General features: G+C 40.2%; 2 protein-coding genes across 19 annotated transcripts in view; one reads left to right on the forward strand and one right to left on the reverse strand.

Moving 5' to 3' along the window:
- Positions 1-8,250, forward strand: part of LOC135112142 (E3 ubiquitin-protein ligase ZNRF1-like) — a 68,634-nt gene extending 60,384 nt beyond the window's left edge. The window contains 3 exon segments of the mRNA XM_064026194.1: positions 1,189-1,292; positions 1,294-1,317; positions 2,088-8,250. Of these exon segments, the coding sequence (XP_063882264.1) occupies positions 1,189-1,292; positions 1,294-1,317; positions 2,088-2,120 (161 nt within the window). The 3' untranslated portion in view covers positions 2,121-8,250.
- A 1,476-nt stretch (positions 8,251-9,726) lies between these two features.
- The window catches only part of LOC135112139 (transforming acidic coiled-coil-containing protein 3-like), a 107,990-nt gene continuing 99,268 nt past the window's right edge, over positions 9,727-18,448 (reverse strand). For 15 of the 18 annotated variants that reach the window (XM_064026179.1, XM_064026175.1, XM_064026176.1 and 12 more), the window contains 5 exons: positions 17,764-17,848; positions 15,296-15,460; positions 13,576-13,913; positions 13,201-13,350; positions 9,727-13,039 (listed from right to left, as the gene is read on the reverse strand). In XM_064026179.1, the coding sequence (XP_063882249.1) occupies positions 12,850-13,039; positions 13,201-13,350; positions 13,576-13,913; positions 15,296-15,460; positions 17,764-17,848 (928 nt within the window). In that variant the 3' untranslated portion in view covers positions 9,727-12,849. The remainder of the gene's footprint in view (positions 13,040-13,200; positions 13,351-13,575; positions 13,914-15,295; positions 15,461-17,763; positions 17,849-18,448) is intronic. The other 3 variants (XM_064026184.1, XM_064026178.1, XM_064026173.1) reach the window with 2 other exon arrangements.

The following is an 18,448-nucleotide window of genomic DNA, read 5'->3' on the forward strand; positions in this document are numbered from 1 at the left end:
GAAGCTTTGAAAGAAGAATAGACAAATTTGTTGTTGAGGATAATAGCTGAAAACAGGTAGCCATGTTTCACACAGGGACTGCCACATGTAAGCCTGATGGCTTCTTGCAGCTTCCCTTTTGTTATGTTCTTTTCTTCATAATAGAAACATAGTAAAGTTGCTCAGTCATAGTGTGATATTCAAGTAATATTCAGCAACTGCCTCAACATACATCACCATTTCCTAGTCCACAGAGCTCTTAAAATTTATATCATTTGTCTGTATATTCACTTCCATGTGACATACACAGGAAATTCACCGGACTTTGAAATAGTTAGGTAGGTAGATAATTAATTGACCACAGAATTGATATAAAATTACAGAATAAACAATGATGTATAAAATAAGTTATGTAAAGTGCAAACTAAAATGCATCAAACAAAATTGCAGTCCATCATAAAGTCCAACTTGAGACAAAACAAAGACACAGTAAGACAGTAATTAAGGAACATGAGCAAGTGACACACAAACATAGAACAAAAGCATAAAAAATTTAACTAAAAACCACTTAACTGACTGTAGAGAGATGGAATGATGAAGCAGTGACTCAAAAATAGTGGTGATGGGAAGCTAATCAAATTAGAAAAAACACAGCAAGACACAATGATTAAAAATGCAAGTTAGTAACACAGTCATGAGAAAATAACTAAAAACCACCTTTCTTGTATTAAATGTACATGTGTAGAGACAACAGATAAAAAAATATTGATGGAAGTTACAAATAAAAAAAATAAAAAAACAGCAAGATGCAGCAATTAAAACCATGAGCTAGTAACACACAAACATGAAACAATAAAACATGATAACTAAAAACTGCTTCTTGTGTTGAATGTGTACAAAGACAGAACAACTCAAAAATGGTGGTGATGGAAGCTAGACAAATTTAAAAATGCACAGCAAGTTTGTAACATACAAACATAAAAGGAAAACATGATGAAAACTTAACTAAAAACCACTTATTGTGTTGAATGTGTAGAGACAGAACAACTAAAAAAAATAGCAGCAAGATAAGCCAGACAAATTAAAAAACACAGCAAAAACACCCAAACATAAAATGAAAACATGGTAACTAAAAAAACTTCTGGCAATGAATGTATACAGAGACAGAACAACAAAAAAAAAAATAGTGATGGACTAATCGTATTTCAGAGGATGTACTGACGGAGGACAAGGGGGAGTGCGTCATCTGCCTGGAGGAGCTCTGTCAGGGGGACACCATTGCTCGGTTACCCTGCCTCTGCATCTATCATAAGTTCTTGTATTGATGAGTGGTTCCAGGTGAGTTGGGATCTTACGGTTTTTTCAGGCTTGGTGAAGGGAAGGAATCTGGTCTCATATCATAGGTTTTCAGTTTTCAGATTATTTTTTTCTTTTTGAGTTTATTTTACATCAGTCTCCTTGATGCATTTATAGAAATAAATGAATAAATAAATGATAAGGGTAACTATATTGTAATGGTACACAAAAATAAAAGTAGTTAGTTAGTAGTGGGATTAATAGGTGTAATAATGGTAATGGTGCTGCTTGTCTTTGTTCATTAGTTACAGTAATGTAGTCAGTACAGTATTGAGAGTCTGTAGTTTACATTTACTGGGTCTTTTAATTATGTAGTTTACCTCTATAGTAATTATAGTCAACTCTACACTATTGAATCTGGAAATAGTAATAAGAGTCTGTAGTTCATGCTTAGTGGGTCTTTTGATAATGTAATTTATCTATATAGTAATTATGCCATCAACACACTATTGAATCTAGAAATGGTAATGAGAGTCTGTAGTTTACTCTTGTTGATAATATTAGTCACAGTAATTCTTAACAACACAGGTTACTCAGTCTGTTGTTTAATCTTAGTGGGTCTGTTAATGATGAAATTTACTTGTTTTAGTAGTTACAGTAATAACGACACAGGTTACTCAGAGTCAGTAGTTATTATTAATGGGTCTGTTGATGATGAAGTTTATTCCCCATATGATAGTATACAATAATATTGACATGGATTTCTCTGCTCACGTACTAACACTCTCTCTCCCGCCCTGTCCTGGCCACAGGTGAACCGTTCGTGCCCTGAACACCCGTTATGACTGAGAACTCCTATGCACATTTGTATTAAAAATAATCATAAAACAAAAAAAACAAAAGAAAAATGCCTATGTGCCATTATCGTGTGCCAGCTGAGTGGTGGTGTGCCGGGCTGGGCGGCAGGGGGCGGCACCACCCTCGGCCCTGGGGGGGAGGACCTGCGCCCCTGAATTGTGCTGTGTCATATTGTAAGTGTTGGACGGGAACAAAGAAACCAGGGAGGAGGAGGAGGAGGAAGAGGACGATGATGAACAGGAGGAGGAGGAAGAAGAGGAGATGCGTGTACATGTGTGTGTGTGGAGGATAAGCCACAGCCACATGTGTACGTGTGTGTGTGTGTGTGTGTGTGTGTGTGTGTGTGTGTGGTGTGTGTGTGTGTGTGTGTGTGTGTGTGTGTGTGTGTGTGTGTGTGTGTGTGTGTGTGTGCACGCATGTGTGCCTGTGTGTGTGTGTGCATGTCATGCGAGAGCATCAAGGAGGAAATGCGCTGCTTGCCTTGTATCACCGACTTACCGAGTGGCTGCAAGACAAGGAGGAGAGCGGCGATCCTGACTGGGAAGTGGAGAGGTGGTGTTCTGTGAACTGGTGTGCTGCTGTGCTGTCTTCACCTCCCTCTCAAGCCCCTCACAGCCCCTGCAGGAGTCTCCACCACCTGCACACTTTGTTCTGCAGCTCCCTTCCCTCACACCCTTGCCCTGGCCTCTGATCCCCTGCAGCAGCACCAAGGGGCATGAGGGGCTGGTCTTGTCCCTCCAGTGACCTGATCAGAGTGTCAAGTTTATTATTAACAAAGAAAGAGGAGAAAGTGGAGAAGGATAACTGGTTATTACTCTTTCTTTGGTGATTTGTTTAGCCATAAAGACAACTGTTGAGTGTGTCAAGTTTATTATTATTAACAAAGAAAGAGGAGAAAGTAGAGAGGAATAAGTGGTTTGACTCTGTTTTTATTATTACTCTTTCTTTAGTGATTTGTTTGGCCATAAAGACAAGTGTTGCTTTCTGTGGGAAGTGTTATCAGTCCCAGTAATACTGTGGAGGTGACATAGTTTTGGCCGCCAATGTTGGCAAGATGACACGAGTGATTTAGCTCTTAGTTCTGTAATGTTAAATGTTTTGATTTATTTGAACTGTTAATCATATGGAAGCTTCTTAGTGAACAAGTCTCCTGGTCCTTTTGTCATTCACCAGAGAATATTTATTTGTCTGTAGAATGAGCTGAGGGAAGGAAGGGAAAAGGTCCCATCTGTTGCGTGTGTGGTGAGTGTGCAAAGCAGTGCGGTGTATTTGGCTGCGTTCAAGTTCTGTGGTGTTTGGGAATGAGGGAAGGAAAGGAATTTTGAGAGTGTGTGCGTGTCCGACACTAACAAGCCGAACTATAGATACTGTTGTTGTTTAGTAGCATTTATTTCCTCCTCTCTGCTCTTTTTCCAGTGTAATGAGGCTTTAAGAAATTTGAGTCATAACATTGAAGTACAAGACGATGTGTTTGCCACTCAACACCACTCACCGTTGTTCTCTGTTGTAATTTATTTCACCCAAATTGACGACAAGCACAGCGTCAACCTTGTCCTTGTTTCAGGTACAGCGAGTCTTGCCTCGGCAAGACTTGCATCTGTGTGATAGACTTTTGTTTATTTTGATGCCGACAGTATAGACTCTGCAGTGCTCAGGTAGTAGACTAGTGTTACTGCCGGGGAAGATGACGAGCCTCCTAGTAATACTACTGTGTTTGGAGTCTGAACAATAATGCTTCATGCTCACCCTAGTTGCCATATAGCTAAGCCAGCATTCTGGTGGACCTAACAATACTAGTGAAATTAGCCTTTCATTGAACACTTTGGTTTCCTGGAGTTTGCCTTCAAATTAACTAATATATTCAGCTTTGGCTTCCAAGCAGACAGCAGTGGCCTGAATTGGGCCACAGAAGAGACCCACTAAAATAAGTTTACTTTCAACATTGCTCAGAAGGTCAGGAATTGCACCATTGAGACCACACAAGGGGTGCAAGGGGTGGAGAGCATGCAGGCTTGGGTTCCCTGGCATGCAGAAGACAGTGAGTGGAAGGGTTCACCACACTGAGTACTGATCCGATGCCTGGCTAGTGACGGCCGCTGGATCCAGCTGAGTCCACCACAATGAGGCCATAGCGTAGCTGCCATTGCATAAGACCAAACCTTGCCTCCTGCCAGGGCACCGTGCCACTTGAACGTGCCGCCAGATTTATGGCAGGCGGATTCATTCTTCACTGATGACTGTTCTGTTGTGTTCAGTTCTGTGCAAGTGTGATGCTCGACATGAAGTGTGTTGATCAAGTCTTGTCATCATTTCCACGTGGTGTTAGAGCTTGTATGAGATGAGATGCATTGGAATGTGTTGCTCGAAACCTTTGTCACACTTATTCTTTCTTTTATAAGTTTTTTTATACATGAAATCAGGTAAGGGGTAGCTTGCTGTGTCTCCTGTTGTTCATTTCACTCCACTGACTGCATCTTGTTGCTTAGACCTTGCTCAGTTGTGGGAGGAGGTGCCAGTGCATTGACCATATCACTCACTTTTTAATACATAATAAGGAATTTTGAAATTAAGACAGAGCACTTGAGGGAGCATGGGACAAGATGATGTCCCCTTGGTGCCAGCAAACACACAGAGGTGGGCTGACATCACCTTCCACAACTGCACTGTCACACTATTCCTGGAAACACCACACAGCTGAGGTGCACCATAATCTCAGCTACAATGTGATCTTGGGCATTTGTAGAAAGCCTGGGTGTGACAGACTCAGCTTCTAGTGGTCTTCACAGGTGGGAGAGAGTAATGAACAGCCTCTCTCTGTCACTCACTCTAAGTTTTCACTCTGATAAAATTTTAACAACTCCACCCACCACTTGTGTATCTTGCTCTCAAATGACACAGGTGGAAGCTTTGCTGTGTGTTCACCTATGTTCACCTGTTCACCTGCCTTCCTGTGAGTTTTCTAGAGTGTTCTATTGGTGTAGAGAAGAGGGTGTCTGCTGCCTCCATCTCTCCTCTCTAGCTGTGTGTATCGTCTCGAAAGTTTGATGTGGCAACCAGCTTTTAATGTTTGTAGTTTTGATGACAATGATTATTATTATTATTATTATTATTATTTTTTATTTTATTTTTTTTTTATTAATGGTATGCATATGTATTAATAATTTACTAATGTTCAGGGATGGTATGATAAATGCAGTGTTGAGTCGTGGTGAATTTTTCCTCTAGTGATTTCTTGTTGTATGTGGATCCCTGTATTTTTTTTTTTTTCCTTTCATTTTTATCTTGCAGTTTTCACAGACACATAATTTAACATTTTTTTCTTTCTGGTCACCAACTTTTGTTCTTCCAACTCATTTCATTTAGCGCTTAGCCTTGACTCACAGTGAAACAAACGAGGACTGAGCACCAGAATGAATTATACCCATGTTGCTCAAGACCAAACCAAGTGAGGCTACTGTAGCTCTGGTGGAGACCTTGAGTGACAACCCTGGGACACACCCTGCTTGGGGAACACCCTGGGGACACTCTTGGGACACCCTTGGGACATGAGCCACACAACTACACCACAGCCAACACCAACCACCAAACCCACACCACGTAGCGACTGAACCACACCACTCTGGAACTGTGTCCTTGGAGCCATGTTCTCTAGCCACAGATGAGTGTGATCTCCAGGTTGGTGTGGGAAGCCGGGGCGACACAACTAGTAATGTTTGGTCTCTCTGTCATGACTCCCACAGCAGACACCAGACTGACTCACTCACTGACCTATGCTGTGCTGCTGTCTTTCTCTTGATTGTTTCCTTGGGGGCAGTGTGTGTGTGTGTGTGTGTGTGTGTGTGTGTGTGTGTGTGTGTGTGTGTGTGTGTGTGTGTGTGTGTGTAGGCAGAGGTCAAGAGGTAGCTGAGTGAGTAGATCAGTGCAGCATAATGCCAATATTCACATTTTCTCACTACCTTATGGGCAAAGCTTGACTACTTTAGGTTAGGTATTTTGTAATCAAAACTAGGAATGAGAAGCATATGTATATATATACACCATATGTATACATAAATATATATATATATACGTATATGCATTTACAGTATGCATACACTAACACAATAAAGGCATATCCACACACTCTTAGACAGGTGTACCCATACATATTAAAATTACAACACACACATAACAGTACACAGTGTTAATAGAGATGTACCTTTTGGGGTGATAAGTGGTAGAGCAGATTTTGTACGTTGGTTCTAAGAGGCATTAGCATGGACTTCTATACTACTCCTGTTTTTCATTAGAATGGTGGCCCCCTTACCTTAACTAACCTTACCTAACCTAACCCAACCTTTTCCCTGCTCACACACACACATGGACTTCTCACAGTGTAATTTAGTTGGCTCGGCTCTATTGGCAGAAGGTTGTATATCACGGTTGTCCTTTTCATCTCACTAGCCACATGTCTTCCCTTCCTTCACTGCTCTCATTTCATGTAGAAGAAAAAAGAACCTTGGACTCCCACGCTCAGCTCTCACATTTTGTACTTTCCTAAAGCTTTCTGCATACTGCTTCTGCTGCTGTGACCACTACTACCACCACTGTTACTACTATCACCACTGTTGCTGACTACTACTACTACTACTACTACTACTACTACTACTACTACTACTACTACTACTACTACTACTGTTACTTAGCTGTAGGATCTTTTGCTACTTGGACACACCCATCACGTGAGCTAATATTCAGCTTAAGTTGACTAAGAGGCAAGTAAGTGAGTGAGTAAAAGCAAGCATCCAACCAGCTGAGTCATCCACGACAATAGATCAACCAGAGTATAATTAGAAAGGCGCAGCTGTTCTAGCACTGTATTGCCCGTAACTACTGTACGTACTACTAAATATTCCTTTTTTTTATTTATTTTTTTGGTCACATCTTAAGGAAATGCCTTTACTAGTGGAACATTCTGGAAGGTGGTCTGTTCATATTCTCTCTCTCTCTCTCTCTCTCTCTCTCTCTCTCTCTCTCTCTCTCTCTCTCTCTCTCTCTCTCTCTCTCTCTCTCTCTCTCTCTCTCTCTCTCTCTCTCTCTCTCTCTCTCTCTCTCTCTCTCTCTCTCTCTCTCTCTCTCTCTCTCTCTCTCTCTCCTCCCCTCCCCAGTACTTTCCTGTGCATACTCTTGTGTTGATGTTGATGTGACCCACAACACTGCTGGTGATGGTGTCAGACAAGAGAAAAGGATGCACTCTTCTCTCTCTGGTGGAGTGTTGAATAGGACACTCTACTGTTTTTCTTTTTCTTGCCCTTGTACATTTTTTCCTTCACCTCCATGTCCTGTTCTTTCTTTCCTTCCTTCCTTCCCCTGTTGATTCTTTTTCTTTTCTTCTTGATTTATTACACATTTGTTGATCTTTTCTCATTTATTTTTTATGCTCTTCTTTATCTATTCCTGGTCTCCTATTCCTTCTTTTATCCCCATAAATTTCATGTTCTGTTTCTTGTCCTCTTTTTTTTTACTTTATCATTTCTTTTTTCACTCTTTCTCTCTCTCTCTCTCTATCTCTCTCTCCCCTCCATATATATTGCTTCTGTTCTATAGCCTCTCCCAGTCTCTGCTTCCTCCCTGTGTGGTTTTCCTACTCTTCATGGATCCACTTTCACATATGTATCATTGTATAGGTCCAGAGTATTTTATTACCCTGCTCAGAATATATATATAACACTAGAGGTGCAATGATTTGATATATGTTGTAGTTTTGTATATACAGTATAATATATAAGTGATGTTAAGAAACTTAATGGAACATTGGCTTCTGCGTTCCTCCAGCCAGAGAAAAAAAAAGAAAGGGATATATATATATATATATATATATATATATATATATATATATATATATATATATATATATATATATATATATATATATATATGATGACTTTTCAGCAGCAAGGGAAGTTTGCTGCAAATGGGAATTTTTGCATTATATTACTAGTATGGGGGAAGAATACAATGGGATTAAAAAAAAAATAATACATAAATGATGAGAAATGTGATTTATTCTTTTAGTTGGAAATTTTTGTACACTATGTTGCCCAAATTATGTACAGTAATAAAGGCTGATAAATGTGACTGATGTGTTGCTCCCTGCACTTGTGTGCCCACTGCTGTGTGTGTGTGTGTGTAAGCAAGAGAGAGAGAGAGAGAATCATATATTTCTCATTGCATAGAACAAAAATGGATTCAGTGTACATAAAGTCAACATGCTTATAATTTTAATGTATTTTTATGAACTAGGTTTTTATGTAGTATTCATAAGAAAGTTGTCGGTTGTAAACTTTGAATGTGCGATTTTGTCTTAATGGTTTTGTATGTAGTGTTAATCTGTTTTTGTTTGGTGATTATTGTATCTGGCAATGTAAGACATCTGCTTCACACTGACATTTGTGGAACCACTTCCTACAACACAGTAAGACTTAGTAAGCTTTTACAAGAGCATCTCACACCAGCAAATATTGTACTTCTGTCCCTAAAATGACAAAATTGACAGCCAAACTCCAGATTTGTGTAGTTCAGTGGTGTGTTGACATGAATCTTGTATCTTTAGGAAGGTTAGCAACACTTTTTGACATGAAAACTTTGTAGGAAGAACACTGGCCGAGGGCAACAAAAATCTAATAAAAAAAATGCCCACTGAAATGGCAGTCCCATAAAAGGGTCAAAGCAGTGGTCAAAAATTGATGAATAAGTGTCTTGAAACCTCCCTCTTGAAGGAATTCAAGTCATAGGAAGGTGGAAATACAGAAGCAGGCAGGGAGTTCCAGAGTTTACCAGAGAAAGGGATGAATGATTGAGAATACTGGTTAACTCTTGCGTTAGAGAGGTGGACAGAATAGGGGTGAGAGAAAGAAGAAAGTCTTGTGCAACGAGGCTGCGGAAGGAGGGGAGGCATGCAGTTAGCAAGATCAGAAGAGCAGTTAGCATGAAAATAGCGGTAGAAGACAACTAGATATGCAACATTGTGGCGGTGAGAGAGAGGCTGAAGACAGTCAATTAGAGGAGGGGAGTTGATGAGACGAAAAGCTTTTGATTTCACCCTGTCTAAAAGAGCAGTATGAGTGGAACCCCCCCCCCAGACATGTGAAGCATGTCTGTTTATTTATTTATTTATTCATTTATTTTTATTTATTTATTTGTTTTTATCTATTTATTTTTTTTCTTTTGAGTAGACTGCGGTATTTATGGGCCAAGACACTGCTAGCAAGCACAGCACACACATACTGTACTGAGATGGCAGGTGTTAGGCAGCTACCTGCTACCTTCACCTTAACCCAGAAGAAACAAGGTGTGTCTTATACTCTTGTCTCCTGGCTGGATGTTCATTGTTTGCTGCTAGTCATTCTATCCTTTATCCTTGTCTTCTTTTCTTTTTATGGATAATTTTTTTATCAATAAGCCTGAAAAGCAAGATTTAGAAAGTGAGTGCAATAAAAAATGTAAAAAATTATTCTATTGAAATCATCTCAAGGAAGGCGTCTCTACAGTCAGATGGCCTTCTTCCTGCTGAGGGAAATCTGGAGAATCACAGGAAGAAAGAATATGCTGAAGTATTTGTTAAACAAGTTTATTCTCTATGATACATGAATATCATGAATCAAGGAAAATCATACATCAGAAGAAAATAAATTATGGCAAGTGCTACAAGTGACAGAATTTTTAAACTGCAGTGAGTGAAACAGCACAGTAGCAATGGGTTGGCTGTGCCTCTGCTGCAGTGGCTGGTGGGTCCCGTGGGCCTTCATGGGTTATTACAGCACAGCATGTTGCTGGCATGTTTTGCATTTATGTGGCAGGAGTGGAGTTTGGTTAGTTTAAGGAAAATGAAACTTAAGATTTAAGTTTAGATGATGTGGAAAAATTAGAAGGAAACAATATGCAAGTCGTATTGTGTCCCTCAAGTACAGCCATGCTAGGAGCAGCTGTAATTGTCCCACAACAGCCGTCAGCCACCACCAGGGGCAGCAGCACACGTTTGCTTTATTGCCTCCTTCAGCTTGCCACATCAAAGACAGGTCTGACTGCAATGATAAAAAGTGGCAATACACATTTTAAATGTTTCTTGGATCTGTATGGCATAAGGCACAAATTTACATGAGATTCAACTAAGAATAATAAGAACTGCACGATTTCTGCGCATAAACTAAGAGAACCATGTATGTGTAATAGAGCCTTGGAGGATGCCTGAGTTATTACACTCGGCTTGCCAATGGCAGCGCAAAGCAGATACAATGTTATTTTCTCAGCTACAGTGTTCTTTGTGGTCTTGCAAGGACTGGGGGTTATTTCTAAGCTGGTTCAACCAATCTGCACAAAGGGATACAGTGAAACCTTTATCTTGTTAATGATTTCCATGTAACTTGTTATTTCTGTGTCAAACGGGGATATACCAAAAAATATTCCTGAAGAGTGTACAGCCAACAAAGAAAAGGATCTTCACATCTTCAGCATTTGTGAAAGCAGCTCCTCAATATATTGTCTAGTATTTGAATAAACAGAGGATGCCTCCTACACTGTCATGACATGCATCACACACTGGGATGTGGACACCTTACACAGGATACAAGCTCACACACAAGCAGGTATTTCATTTGTTGACTGCACCTACAAGGCTGAAGGAGGATATGTTTAGGAGGGAACTTTTCAACAGTAAACTTACAGGAGGAAGAATGAAGGGAATATAACAGGGAACAGCTGTATATATGTACAGTCCATACATACTATGATCTTATGACAAATGCTCTGCTTCACATAGGACCTTTTCTTAAGCAAAACCAGAAGAGCTAGACCATTTGAATTGCAACAACTAACATTAAACATAACTCCAAATCAAGTATTCCTTCCCAGTGAGGTGTGAGTTGTACTGAGCCAAGCACTGAGCCATGAGAGTGGTAGTGGAGGCTCAGCACAGCCCAGTCCCTGTGTGCTGAAGCTTGATGGAAAGGCTCTGTTGCATGTCACACTCAGCACTACAGCTACCTACTCGTATCAGCGTGTGGACGAACCAGAGTAAAGACTAACAAATTGTAATGGAACAGAAGAGTCAGCCAATGAAAAGAATATATCCTAGTTTGGCCAGTTCAGATACATTTCAAATTAACGTATGCAAACAAAGATTGGGAAACGTGGCTTAGACTCTATCATGTACAAAACCTTAAATGTATGCACCTCTTATCTTTATTCTTTATCTGTACATAATATATATATATAAAGACTTTTTTTGGATAGCACGCCTTTGTGCACGGCTTAAGAACTAAGTGATATCGTCAGCTTATTGAAACATCAGGCTTAATAGTATATGGCGACTCCTGACAAACTGACTACCCTCCTCTATCACAGCACGGACCCCTCACTGCCTTTGCCCTCCCAACACTAACCAATGCAGGACAGTCTGGTTGGTAGCTCCACCTATGATCACTGGTTACTTGGTACGGTCATGGCCAATAGTGGAGCAACACATCACACTCACTGCCTCTCTCCTCCTAACACTAACCAATGCAGGACAGTTTGGTTGGCAACTCCACCTACAATCACTAGTTACTTGCTACACTCATAGTCAATGATGGGAGTAACATATCACACTCCCTTCCACTATGCTTGGTGTTCTCCCTCTGTCCAATGCCCTCTGATCTGGTGATGGTCTAACAGTTGCCAGTGAGTATGACAGGTTACTTGACTTCTGGCCATTACTGTACTTGCCTCTCATTACCAAGATTCATGCTATTTGGAGGCTGTTTCTTCCTCGTGTAGGTTGTGCTTCTAAACAAAAGTTAAACGTTTAAAGTGTTCTCAAAACTCACACACAAACACATCTACATACAGAGAAATTAAGAGTAATAATTAAATGCATCCAATCTTATATCTCAAGTTGTCAGATCACTAGGTGAGTGAGATGGTATGTCAGAAACTCAAGAACAATTTGCTGAAGGATTTCATGATTTGTTCCTTAAAATGACTCTTTAACAGAACCATCAGAAGGTTTCACCAACAAGGATTGAAAGGAAACAACTCCCTTGCTCTCATGGCCTGACTTATGAGTGACTTGTCAACTTAACAATGCTTTTTGTGTTTTACTAATTCTTATTCGTTTTTTGCAGTATTGAAGATCTTTATCTCAATTCTGCCTATCTCTATTCCTTCAGTAATTGTGTGATGACTTTTAATGCATACACACTTGTCACTTGTTAAGTGTCCAATATTTATGTAGTCAATAATTGTGTGTCCTTTTTGTAGGGAAATAATTACAATTTCTTCCCATTTTGTCAATTCTGGATTCCAATATAGTGATTGACACATGCATGCACATATCCACGAACGCGTGCGCACGTGAACACACACACAGTGTCTCAAGTCATAATTTACTATTCAGGGGAGAACATTTCCATGTCAAACATTCCATTTCACCCTATGAGTCAATTTCCTTTACACTTTTCCCTCTTCAGCCAAAAAAGCACAATTACCTTTCAAGAAAAATAAACAAACACCTCTTCCCAGAATCTCAAAACCTCTGCCTAATTACCTCAGACAGAGACAACACTTTCCCATCACAACATCCTCCAGACATCCAACAATTCTCACTCACTCCCAGAACAGCAAAACTTCAAGACCTTCTTCCTACCACCTGCTGAGGAAGGACATGCAGGACCAGCAGCTCCTCGCCGCTGCTGCCCTTTCTCAGTGTGACGTGCCCACTTTGTTGATCAGGTCATCACAGAGTTGGGTCAGCTCCTGGTTCTCTCGGGTCTTGCGGTCAAAGGAATCCTGGAGGGACATGATCTTCATCTCTGCCTTCTTCAGCAGGGCAGCCATCTTGGTCATCTCCTGCTCATTGGATTTCCGCATGTTCTCAAACTCCTCATTAGCCCTGCGGGAGGGAGACAAGGTGGTCAGGATGGATGATATGAACAGTAACTTTTCTTTTTGTAAAGACGACAGTTACACTTAAATCTGAAGTGCACTTTTACTTTTCTTACCTTTTTAACACACTCAACTTTTGTATCTCAATATCAAACTCAATCAACTTACATTTGTATTTTCTCCTCAGCATGCTTTTGGAATTCAAGGAATTTTTGTTCTTGTTTCTTTAATTTTGCTTCATAGTCAGCCACAGCGCCACGGAGAGTCTCCTCATTCCTTTTGAGGGTGTCCACCACCTGCTTAGTCCTCTCATACTTCCTACAAGGGAATTTAAAGTCGTACCTCAGGGAAATGTGAAACAATCACCATCAACACCAACATTATTAATATTTAATGAAAGATGAACTCAGCTACAGCTCTAGGAGCCTCTAGAAAGATGAAAGTAGTACCACAAACATTTAACATCCTTCAGAGACAAAGGGACACAGACAGCACAAGTGAGCACCCAAGAAGCAACCCTAGACCAGGAGAGCCATGCATTACCTATGGACATCTGAGAAGGCCACCTCCACATTGGCCAAGTCCTCCAGGGCCTGATCTCTCTCCCCCTCCAGAGCGCTGATCTTCTCATCCGACGTCTTCTTCTCCTTCTCCTTCTCTGTCACCAGGGTAGCCAGCATGCCCTTGTACTGGGCCACCATTTTCAGCAGGGCATCACGGGACTGGGTGAGCTCTGCCACAGAGCTACCCAGGGTTGCCATTTCTTTCTGTTCGTCCTTCATGGTTTGCTGTAATTTCTTCTCCTTTTCTCCGGCTGCAAGCTCCACACGAAGGAGTTTCTCCTCAAACTTGAGTTCCTGTCGCTTCAACAGTTCCTGAACCTGGTGGGGTGAACTGAGTGAGACCTTTTTGTGTTGTGGTGATGATTTATGCTGATGATGCACCCATCTATATTTACTCCTTTTCTTCATTTTCTACTTCCAGTTAACAATTTATTAATGATTATATTTTATAATCACTACTGAATATAAAGTGATTTTTTTAATTAATCCTTTCAGTAAGATGAAATTCAACTGTCAATCTTTAGTTTTAAGTTGCATATATATATATATATATATATATATATATATATATATATATATATATATATATATATATATATATATATATATATATATATATATTGAAACAATGAAGCATAATATAAAGAAAAAAATGTAGAGTATATACTGACACAATAAAATAGTGAGTTACAGTATACTATATCCAAAAGCTGACTTTGATGGGAAACAGAAAACTTTGTGTATCTTGTATCCCCTCACTTCAAAACATGTAATGTCAAAATGTTATATTAGTAATCCTTCTTCCACATTATGGATTATTAGAAATATAAATTAGATCAAGAATCCAAATTCCAAAGTTTATGGCAAACCACCGAATTTCATATTAAAACCATACCCACTTGTAAATTTGTGACAGTGACCCATGTTGGTGAGTAAAACCATTATGCTCAGCTTTGCACCAAAGTGATGGGAGATGCGGAACATGAGACAACAAAACAGTCAATAGAGAGAGGAACACATCCAACTCATAATAATCAGGACTGTTGGAAATCAAACTGTCCACATTATCTAACACAAAAAACTGAGTCGTCATCACCTTCCACATATATACAGTCCACACACCAATGCCTGCAACTCTTTTCTGTCTTGGCCATCACAGTGCACTGAGCTGTGCACTGCTCACTACATCCAGGGATTGAACACACCCTCCAGCAATTCCACACCTTATATTCTACTGGATAAACAAATGACTACCTTATATTCTACTGGATAAACAAATGACTAATTCCTACAGTAAGGGAGAGGGAGAGAAAGGCCAACACTTGCATAAAAAATCATTACACCTTACTGTGAAGTTCTAGAAATAACAATGAAGAATTCATAAATGTCTCCATTAATAGGTACAGTACACATATACAAGCTTAGTCCTCACATTGAACACACAAGTTCTGTCCTGAAACTACTTCTAAGATTACTAATATTACTGCACAAGTACAATGCATTACATATATTAATTTGAACCAGCCTGTCAATGTCACAGAATAAAACCAGCAAATTAAAGCAACTGTACAAAATTTAACCCTTTTTGTTAACATTCTATTTTTGTCAGAGTGTATGAAGGTTCACATATAGTACTGGTAACTCTCCCAGTACAGCCTGCCACTCTCCCTCTCCCTGTGAGCACACCACACGTGCCATACCTCACTGGCAGTCATATACCCCTCAGGAGGGGCCGATGTGGGGCGGGTTGAGAGGGACTTGCGCTCGGCAGTGTCGCTGGGGCGAGGGCTGGGGCTGCTGGTGCCCTCAGGGGCTGACCTCTCCTCCCGTGGGGGAGGTGCAGGAGAAGAGGTGGACGGGGCGGGCTGTGAGGGAGGTGAGAGGTCACTCCTCCTGCTACTCATGCTGTTGCTGTTGCTGCTACTGCTACTGCTTGCTTACTCACCATGCTGGTACTACTAAGGCACATCTACTTTACTATGCTACAACCACCACTACCAAAACACATCAGGACTACACTAAAGTGTCATCAATACAAACACATGCTGAAGCAGAGATTGGCATTGTCATTGTGCAGTTGCTACAGCAAGTTCTTGCTCTGTATCATATGTTCACTGTAGCAACATTATAAACATTACATGCTAGCAAAACTTCACCTTAGCAAGCTGTAGCATTTTCTGTACAAAATGTTTCAAGACTTCCAACAGTCTTGTGAAAGAAATTCGCAAGTCAATGATATAAAGCAAAAACTTACCAACTTGAAAAAAGAAGCACATAACAATGGGAAGCATGGATGGAACAATTTAATAACCTAAATAGTAACACTGCCAATCAAATATACAATCATATACACTTGCTAAACCTATCATTAGCCTGAAAATATGTCAAACAATACTTCTATATATTTATTGTCTCCAGCATGCTATTCCTCAAAATTCTCTCAAGCATTGGTGGCCATGGCAGGAGTCTTCACTTGCCCTTGTCAAGATGGCATCTCCTTACATAGCCAAGTTCTCTCACTCTCCGAACACTTTAATCTTCTTCTTCCTTCCTCACAGGACGCCTTTCTCTTATAACCACAACAACATTCCCAACAGGATGCATAAGTTAACTAAACCATGTGACACACTAAACTTTGTATTAAATCACTCAAGATAAGGACAGGAAGAACATTTCAGTCCAATAAAGAAATATTACGTAAAATCTGTTCTCCAAACCACAATGTGAAAGCGACCAGCTAATATCCCTCTCAGAGAAGGGTTAGCCAGGATAACATGTCTTCATTCATACAAACTCAAGTATTCAGTTAATCTTAACCTCTAAACTCACTAAATAATAACTCTTAAACAATAATATAAAGCCAACACTCTATCAATCTTGAAATATTAATATGAAAACTGTAATGCCAAGGATACATCATGGGTACAGTAAAACCTTGGTAAGTTGGACTAATTGGGGGAGAGGCTGATCCAGCTTAACCAAAAATCTGACTTATTCAAACTCAGCACTGCACTTAGATTCCTTGACTCCAGGGTGTTCAGCAAGCTTCCCTGCAGCATGTTCGATGTCCAGACCACACACACTTACCCCTGCAGCTCCTTCTTACACATATCATTTGTAGACTGATTCATCAAAGCTTCTGTGCTGCACACCTTCCCCTTTCCTTACAAGTGTCCAATTTAACTGATATGGGACTTAAAGGAATCCAACCTTGTGAGGTTTTACTATATTCTGCTTGTTATTTCTTTCTCCTACAATTCATGCCTGTTGTTTCTTTGGCAAAGGCACAACAATGGGGAGGCAGTAAGGAGACAACAGTGAGAGGATAAAGGTGGATCTCCCCTCAAGGCTTTGTGAGGGAATGGGATGGGAGAGTTGCAGGCAATGTTTAGGCACTGAGTGAGTTCAAATCAGGCAACAGGATGCATTCATGTGAGAGAGAGAGAGAGAGAGAGAGAGAGAGAGAGAGAGAGAGAGAGAGAGAGAGAGAGAGAGAGAGAGAGAGAGAGAGAGAGAGAGAGAGAGAGAGAGAGAGAGAGAGAGAGAGAGAGAGAGAGAGAGAATTCTAAAGGATGCAATCTATATATATATGTAGAGGAAATAATGACACTAAATAAAGAGAAAAATAAGATTAATCCAAAACATGAACAAAACAAACTCATGCACAAGTTAAGAGGAGGAAGATGCATTAAATCAAGACAAGTTTGAGTGATCATTAAGAGGTCTGTACAATGTGCACAAAATAAGGAGCTGCCACACACCACACCTCTCAGAACACTGCTACCACCTGTCCACTCACTGACAAAGAACATTACAACCATTCTTGATGTTCACACTAAGAAAATCAGTGTGAACCCTTCTGACTCATAGAATGCAGTAATCACTCTCTGTATAATCATTTACTAGGCAATTCAATAACTACAATAAAACTTGATAGAATTGGCAGTTAAACAAAAGGAAACTGTCTTGGTGTGTTCCGTAAGGTAAAGACAGGAATATAAAACCATGAGATATGATCAACAATATACATATGTACATACACAATGATTAACCTGTGTGTGTGTGTGTGTGTGTGTGTGTGTGTGTGTGTGTGTGTGTGTGTGTGTGTGTGTGTGTGTGTGTGTGTGTGTGTGTGTGTGTGTGTGTGTGTGTGTGTGTGTGTCCATACCTTATTTTGTGGTGATTCTGGAGCTCCTGCAGGTGGTTCCTTTTTGTCCTTGGTGGGCGTCACATCACCACTCAACTTACTGTGGCTGTGGGAGAAACAGACAGGGTTACTGAGAGAGAGAGAGAGAGAGAGAGAGAGAGAGAGAGAGAGAGAGAGAGAGAGAGAGAGAGAGAGAGAGAGAGAGAGAGAGAGAGAGAGAGAGAGAGAGAGAGAGAGAGAGAGAGAGAGAGAGAGAGAGAGAGAGAGAGAGAAAAGGCAGTGCATAGAAAAAATAAGGATAAAGCAGAGAAATAAAGATATGATCTCTGCGGTACCTACATATTCACACCTGTGCAATGAGTCACCTTCCACACAACACATGCACACCAATTACTCCACAGATGCAGCATTACATTCATCTCTCATCCTTGGTGAACAACTGGTGCTAATGTACAAGTCGTCCTATTTTAATATACTTCAATACAAACAGCAAAGTATATTACTATGAACTCATCATTTTCTCCATTTTGATAAAAAAAAAGTAAAAGTTAAGACAACTCCGGTGAATGAGTAGTGAAAATAAGAAAAAAAAATGTCAGAAGAGATATATGTACAATATTCATCATCATCATCAGCTTATGTTTCCACTATAGACAAATGCCTTCCCACTTTCTATGTACAGTATATCTTCCAGCCTTATCCAATA

The sequence above is a fragment of the Scylla paramamosain genome, chromosome 23 (assembly GCF_035594125.1).
Source record: "Scylla paramamosain isolate STU-SP2022 chromosome 23, ASM3559412v1, whole genome shotgun sequence".
Lineage (NCBI taxonomy): Eukaryota > Metazoa > Arthropoda > Malacostraca > Decapoda > Portunidae > Scylla > Scylla paramamosain.